Source organism: Alosa pseudoharengus, unplaced genomic scaffold (genome assembly GCF_046254945.1).
Source record: "Alosa pseudoharengus isolate Yale_2024_CS ecotype anadromous, Long Island Sound unplaced genomic scaffold, YU_APseudo_1.1 YU_APseudo_1.1_scf_19, whole genome shotgun sequence".
NCBI lineage: Eukaryota > Metazoa > Chordata > Actinopteri > Clupeiformes > Clupeidae > Alosa > Alosa pseudoharengus.
This window is the reverse complement of record NW_027468657.1, coordinates 10699827-10707326: the sequence shown is the minus strand read 5'-3', so window position 1 is coordinate 10707326 and position 7500 is coordinate 10699827. Positions and strand designations below refer to the sequence as shown.

The following is a 7500-nucleotide window of genomic DNA, read 5'->3' as shown; positions in this document are numbered from 1 at the left end:
CTCCGTTTTATTGAGGTCAACGAGTACTGTCGGTACAAAAAAAAAAGAAAACAATCGGTTTTACCAGCTCGAGTTGTTAGCTCCAACAGCTAAAGCAGCCAGGCAGCTACAGCGCTACACTCTGGCTGCATGTATGTGAGACCCCATGTTCATGCCCCCAGTGTGTAGCGGAGATCTATGTGAAAAATGGCCGGATTTGTCCTTTAACATCACAGAATCTGCATATCTGCGTATGTGAGAGGTCAGTGTCCCCTACAGTATCTCTCGTAGGTGCCTGTTTTGAAAGCCCGACATTTGGAACCAGTTTCTCTAGAGAGTAGAACTACTTACTTTTGTTTCCTTCAGGACATTTGAATTTCATAAGATCGTCATGTTTGAGAGTATATAATCAGTTGTGATAGATAATGCAAGATAACGAGCACTATCATATCTCTTATAGGGATTCAGAGGCACCGTTTTTGATGACCCTGGCTTTGATGCCAACAGTGATGCCGAGGCCCTGTACAATGCAATGAAAGGCTTTGGTGAGTTTACATTACATTACATTACATTACATTACATTTGGCTGACGCATTTTTAACCAAAGCGACTTACAACATGGTAACAGATTAAGTTTTAAAGCAATTCTCTCAACAATTTTAGGACAATTTAAAAATGGTAGAGTACAGTAAGAATAAGTGCATCAGTGAGTGCTGTTTTTAAACAGTTGAGTGTCAGATCAAGACGGCTAGTAAGTGCTAGTTGCTAGTGCTAGTGCTACTTGCTAGTGCAAGTTAATATGGTGCTGATCCTATATGGAAGCCCTTGGGGAGTAGATATGGGGCTGATCCTATATGAAAGCCCTTGGTGGGTAGATATGAGGCTGATCCTATATGAAAGCCCTTGGTGGGTAGATGTAGATATGGGGCTGATCCTATATGAAAGGCCTTGGTGGGTAGATGTAGATATGGGGCTGATCCTATATGAAAGGCCTTGGTGGGTAGATATGGGGCTGATCCTATTATGCTCCTATATGCCTGTTTATTATGCTTCTATATGTCTGCGCAGTGCTGCTTAAATACTGTACATTTGACTGTATAGCTAGAAAGGTACTTGTATGCTCTGGTGACCTATGTTCTTGTCTACCACAGGCAGTGACAAGGAAGCCATTTTGGATCTGATCACTTCCAGAAGCAATGCCCAGAGACAAGAGATTCGAGCATCTTACAAATCTCTATATGGAAAGGTATTCGATACCACAAAACACGTAGAGAGGACAATGTGTTACCAAAGATCCTTGATTACTAGCTCCGCTTTAACCCTCTCTGGTGTTACCCAGGATCATTTTTAGAATCCTGACCTCAGAATTCCGCAGACAAAACAATAGAATGGAGGAAAATTCCAAAGCCCACTCACCACAACCGAGTCAGCATACGTTGACATTGACAAATACCAAGGACTGTGAGCTATGCATGGATACAACAATGTCTCTCTTTCAGGACCTGATAGATGATCTGAAATATGAGCTGACTGGGAAGTTTGAGCGCCTGATCATCGCACTGATGAGACTTCCAGCGTATCACGATGCCAAAGAGATCAAAGACGCCATTAAGGTAAAGACAAGAGTGTCGTAACGAAGAAGGGAGACAAGCCAAGCACCCTTTAAGCTGCAAACAGCGCAACAAACCTCCACCCCGAAAGCTTTACTAATACACACAGCTTTGCTCGCATGCATTGGTTTGGCAGCATCACTTGCAATGTTTATATTTGATATACCATTTGAGAAAAAATTATTGTGTTACCGTTTATCTAAACGGTAATCTATATAGTCTATATAGTTATCTATATAGTCCTGCATTTATCATGCCATGCATATATACTGTATGTACCTCTCATGCAGTGTCCAGATGTTTGTGATATCTTTATTTGTCTTACTTCTCAACTTGCTTTTCACGTGGTGCTTTTTATATGTGTTGGCATTCACTGTCCTTTCCTCACTGTGTCTCCTCACTTGTTGTCCTTGTGTCTCTATGCTTTCAATGCTGGCTTCAGAGCGCGGTAAGTGTGGGGTCTTGGAAAGTTCAATGCATGGTTGTTTAGATAGGCTCAGTTGGCTGAGTGTAGGCGCTGTGTGTATAATTTTGTGTATACAGATATAGTCAGTCTGCTCTTTAGCCTACTTGCTTCAGCAATGAGTGGTTTTTTTTAGAACAAACACTGAGATAGCCACTGAGATATTATGATGGCAAATGTATATACAAGAAGGGTTTGACCTTGTCTGTGTTCTCCACAAGGGCGCAGGAACGGATGAGAAATGCTTGATCGAGATCCTCGCCTCCAGAACCAATGAGCAGACACATGCTATGAGGGAGGCCTATAACGATGGTGAGAATTGTCCCCTATGAAAAAGAGCATGTGGAAGGTTTAAGCCAAGGCATTATGGGTAATGGAGTTTATTTCATGGACATGTGTTTATTTGTTTGCAGCCTATGGCAGAGACCTTGAGGAGGATGTTATTGGCGATACTTCAGGACACTTTAAGAAGATGCTGGTTGTTTTACTCCAGGTTAGTGTGACACATGTGGTGGCTAGAAGGGTGGTGCTATGGAAGTAAAAGTTGGCGCCCTCGTTCAGTAAAAAATAGGTTGTCACATAAAAGCTTGTTGGGTGTTTATGGTCATTTTCGATAAATACTCTGTGGTTTGTGGTCAGTTGAATAAGACTGCCACTGCTGTATCTTGCAACATTAGTGAGAGAGAAACAAAATTTGCTCCGGTGCCCCATGAGCCGGATCTATAGAAGGTATAGGTTCTTCCTTGGTACTTTCCACCTTTCTTCCAAGTTTAATGACAATCAAGTCACCGACTAACAAACAAACAAGCAAACATGGGTGAAAACATCACATATCAGACATTTTATAAATAGAGTATAGTAGGATATATAATAGGATATAAGGATATATAAGGATATATAACCTATGTTATGGTGTACTGTATCTACTGTGCATTATAAAACACCTAGCTGTATTTTAGTGTCTGTGTGATTAATGACCATAACGATTCCAGTATGTTGCACCTCATGCTTTCCTTAGTATTGCCTCTGGCTGCTGAGCTGTAGATCTGAGTGTGATTGCAACATGCTATACACATCGGCTGATGCCAATTATCAGTCCAGTGTGTCACTCTGAGTAGTTGACCGTAACGTTTGGTTTGCTTTGCCAGGGGACCAGAGAAGAAGAAGGTGTTGTGCATGAGGACCTAGTGGAAGAGGACGCACAGGTGTGTGAACTAGACTGCTGTACATGAACATCTACTAAGCTCTAAAGTGAACCCATGTCTCAGTGTGGAACAGGCTGTCTTTTATTTTACATCTCTCACGCTAATTTGATAAAACCCTTGTGCAAATTTATTGAAGCAAGTTTGTAGTTCTGTGACAACAGGGGAATAAAGGATCTCTCTACACCTCTTTCCTTAACATCTGCAGGTGGACACGTGGTGTTCTAAGCCTACTTAAGTGCATCACTTTTTTACTTTCCGGTAGTAAAAACACATCATCTCTGGGCACTGTTTTCCTCTTATGACCACACTTTTTAATGTCTGTTTTTGTTTCATTTGCACAAGTGTGAACCTCAGCCTTTACAATCAGTGACATTTTGCCAGGATTTTGACAGAATTTCTCAAAGTTCTAGAACACTATAACACACCTAGAACACATTTGTCTAATATTAGAACCAGTGCCATTAATCCAGCCTGCGGGCACATTGCCTTAAGCAAACCTAGACATGTGGCTTGTGGCCAGTGAGCTGTGTGAAGGCTTGTGTCTGTGTGTGGTGTGAGCTGAGTATCGCCCCCTGGTGGCTGTAGGCCCTGTTCACTGCAGGAGAAGAGCAGTGGGGCACCGATGAGTCCATATTCATCATGCTGCTGGGAAACCGCAGCGTCACCCACCTCAGGCTGGGTAAGTGTGTGTGTGTGTGTGTGTGTGTGTGATGGGCATGTGTCTGTCTGTTTGTGTGTATGTACAATGTGTGTGTGTGTGTGTGTGTGTGTGTGTGTGTGTGTGTGTGTGTGTGTGTGATGGGCATGTGTCTGTCTGTTTGTGTGTATGTACAATGTGTGTGTGTGTGTGTGTGATGTGTGTGTGTGAGACTAATTGGCACATATTTGTGAAATCTCTCACTGAGGCCAAGACCTCTCTGTGGCCCTGACCCTGCATTCTGTGTTACACATTTAGGATTAAGTCTCCACTTTATCATTACAAGTGTGGTGTTACATTTGGTTTAGTTTGTCAGTGTCACAGTCATGATTCTCTAATGAAGATTTTTCTGTTTTTGTTTGTTTGCTTATTTTTGTATGCAGTTTTTGATGAGTATCAGAAGATTGCAGAGAAGTCTATTGAGGACAGCATCAAGAGCGAACTCTCAGGGGATTTTGAAAGACTAATGCTGGCTGTTGGTATGTCCTAATCACGAAACATGACTCTGGCCCTGTGGTGACTTTGTGAGATTAATGAAAGTCTTCTCTTCTCTTTCTTCTTATGCAGTTCAGTGCATTAGGAGTGTGCCCATGTTCTTTGCCAGGCGTCTCTACAAATCCATGAAGGTGAGTTATATGTGGTGTGTTATTGTATGTATGTATGTACATGATTGTAAAAGGGTTGTCCAATGTTTCCTCAGTTAGCCTTTTAAAATGATATCAGGTTAGTAAACAGAATGTCCCTTTGGAACATTGGATGAATGGTTGCTGATATAGGCAACGTATACTGTATGTTGCATTAAATATCAGCCATTTCTTTCTACAACAGTCGAGAACCTTTTTGCAATTATGTAAGCACATAATGTAATCTGAAAACTGCTGCCCTGATTAAAAAAAAACAATGCAACTGACCTCAGCTGGTATTCTATCTATAATGGAGTGGAATGGAAATTTCTAAGTGACCCCAAACTTTTGATCGCTAGTGTATTTACCGGTATATGTTCCTTACAGTTGTGGTTTGTATATTTATACTGTAGTTGTTGATATCATATTTTGTTAAATTTAGTCTATTAACAATATTGATATTTTACTTTACAATTTGAGATTTTCCTTAAAACCAAACTGTTGTTTTAATGTTTATTGATTGTCATTTGGACTAATGTGTCTGCTAAATACCATAGACATAAACATATATGTATGTACAGTATGTGTATGTATGTATGTATGTATGTATGTATGTATGTATGTATGTATATTTGTACTTATGTGTATGTAGGCTACACATGCATTACATATGGTATGGTATCGCGAGAGTTGTCTGTATTTTCACATACACACAGTACTGATGAGATTGCGTGGTGCTATCTCTGCAGGGTCTGGGCACAGCTGATAACACGCTGATCCGTATCATGGTGTCCCGGGCTGAAACCGACATGCTGGATATCAGGGAATGCTTCCGTCTGCGCTATGAGAAATCCTTGCACCACATGATCCAGGTTTACATTTTTTGGATGCATTTATCCCATGTGAAAAAAGCTTTTGAGATTTATACTTTATTTCATATAGGCATTTGTATTGTTTGGATGCATATAATGCGTTAGAAAAAAGCCTTCTGCAATTAGCAACTGCATGGCCAGAATTAGTTTCAACCAATTCTAGTTCATGTAGCTGGTAGTAGTTATTGTGATGATGATCATGTTCATTCTCATAGTTATGATTAACAGGTGCTGCAGCCTCTTGGCTGCTTTGAAAAATTGGCTGCTTTGAAAAAAACATACAGGTGTAATGTATATGGTGTATATAATGTATGTAAATTCTTACGCCCTATAGGATGACACATCTGGGGAATATAAGCGCACTCTTCTGAAACTGTGCGGAGGAGACGATGAGTAAGTTTCTTGACTGTCAAACAAAACGAACAAAACTACAAGCACAATGTGGAAGTCTTGTTTTCAATGCTTTGAAATGCTTTGAATGATTTGAATGCAAATGTACAATGCAAGCCGTAGAGACTGTTGCCAAACAGCAGGTGGAGACATTGGCTTCATCATACCATATTTCTTCTTTGACTGTCTAATGGCTGGTACTGTTGATGTGGGATATATAATGTCTTTACTCAGTTATACAAAGCTTCATTTTAATCTTCACAAACCTTTGAAAAATCTGTAAGGAGAAATGACATTATCAATTACTCTGGGGGTAAAACCACCACAATTATAACAGAATACAACAAACACAGTACCATAATTTACTGCAGAGAAAATAACCTTGCATTTGGTTATTTCATACTTCTAATGTGACATAAACGATCATGACGCTGTTAGTAAGGCACAGCCGTTTGGGCGACTTGTTTGAATTCGGGCGAAGTGTTTGTACCGGTTAGAGGGAAATATCCCACAGGAGGGAACACCCTTTTTGGGACTTTCTAAGCCTCATGATCATATCTCAAATATGACCAATATGATCATATCTCAGATATGACCATGCGTCCCTGGTGAAAAACCATCTAAAAACCAACCCTGGAAAATAAAAAAACAGAGAAATGAAAATATGTTTGGTTTTGTATAACAGTGGCACGCTTGTGGCCTATCATCATTATGTTATGTTACATATTAAGCGAGGCTCTGAAGTGTTCAGCAGCCTGCTTGTTAAAAATGACAATTTGAAATTAACAGTAAAAGTGCTTTTCACCAGGTGTCGTTGAATAACACTGAATGCCTAATGACGATACTAGACAGAATGATGATAATAATCTCTTCCTCTTCTCTTCTCTTCTCTTCTCTTCTCTTCTCTTCTCTTCTCTTCCTCTTCTCTTCTCTTCTCTTCTCTTCTCTTCTCTTCTCTTCTCTTCTCTTCTCTTCTCTTCTCATCTCTTCTCTTCTTTTCTCATCCTCTTTCTTGCCTTCTCTTTTCTTGTATGCTCTTGTCTTTTCTCTCTTCTCTTCTCCTCTTCTCTCTTCTCTTCTTATGTTTCTTCTCCTCTCTTCTCTTCTCCTCTTCTCCTTTTCTCTTCTCTTCTGTAGCATAGCTGGAGAGTTCTTCCCAGAGGCTGCCCAGATTGCATACAAGATGTGGGAAATCAGTGCCATGACTAAAATTACGGTATATACACAGAAACACACACACACACATACACACACACACACACACACATACACACACACACACATACACACACACACACACACACACACACACACACACACACATACACACACACACACACACACACACACACACACACACATACACACACACACACACACATACACACACACACACACACACACACACACACACACACACACACACACACATTATGTGTTATTTTCAACACATTTGTTGTAAGAGTGTACACACAGTAGAACAAAAGCAATGTGTTAGAAACAACACAAATTGTGTTTTCCCTATCTGGACATAGAGATGTGTTAAAAAAGTTGTGTTATTTTCAACACATTTGTTTAAGAGTGTACTCACACACACACACACACACACACACACACACACACACACACTACCAATCATATGTACCCAGACACAGAACAGA

The 7500-nt window shown here is 40.4% G+C and overlaps 1 protein-coding gene across 2 annotated transcripts in view; it reads left to right on the top strand.

The window, feature by feature from the left end:
• anxa6 (annexin A6) overlaps positions 1-7500 on the top strand; it is a 20129-nt gene that overhangs the window by 3610 nt on the left and 9019 nt on the right. For both annotated transcript variants that reach the window (XM_076291671.1, XM_076291670.1), the window contains exons 3-14: positions 440-524; positions 1131-1225; positions 1479-1592; positions 2274-2364; positions 2466-2545; positions 3201-3257; positions 3843-3936; positions 4338-4433; positions 4522-4580; positions 5327-5449; positions 5784-5842; positions 6977-7055. In XM_076291671.1, coding sequence (XP_076147786.1) covers positions 440-524; positions 1131-1225; positions 1479-1592; positions 2274-2364; positions 2466-2545; positions 3201-3257; positions 3843-3936; positions 4338-4433; positions 4522-4580; positions 5327-5449; positions 5784-5842; positions 6977-7055 — 1032 coding nt within the window. The remainder of the gene's footprint in view (positions 1-439; positions 525-1130; positions 1226-1478; positions 1593-2273; positions 2365-2465; positions 2546-3200; positions 3258-3842; positions 3937-4337; positions 4434-4521; positions 4581-5326; positions 5450-5783; positions 5843-6976; positions 7056-7500) is intronic.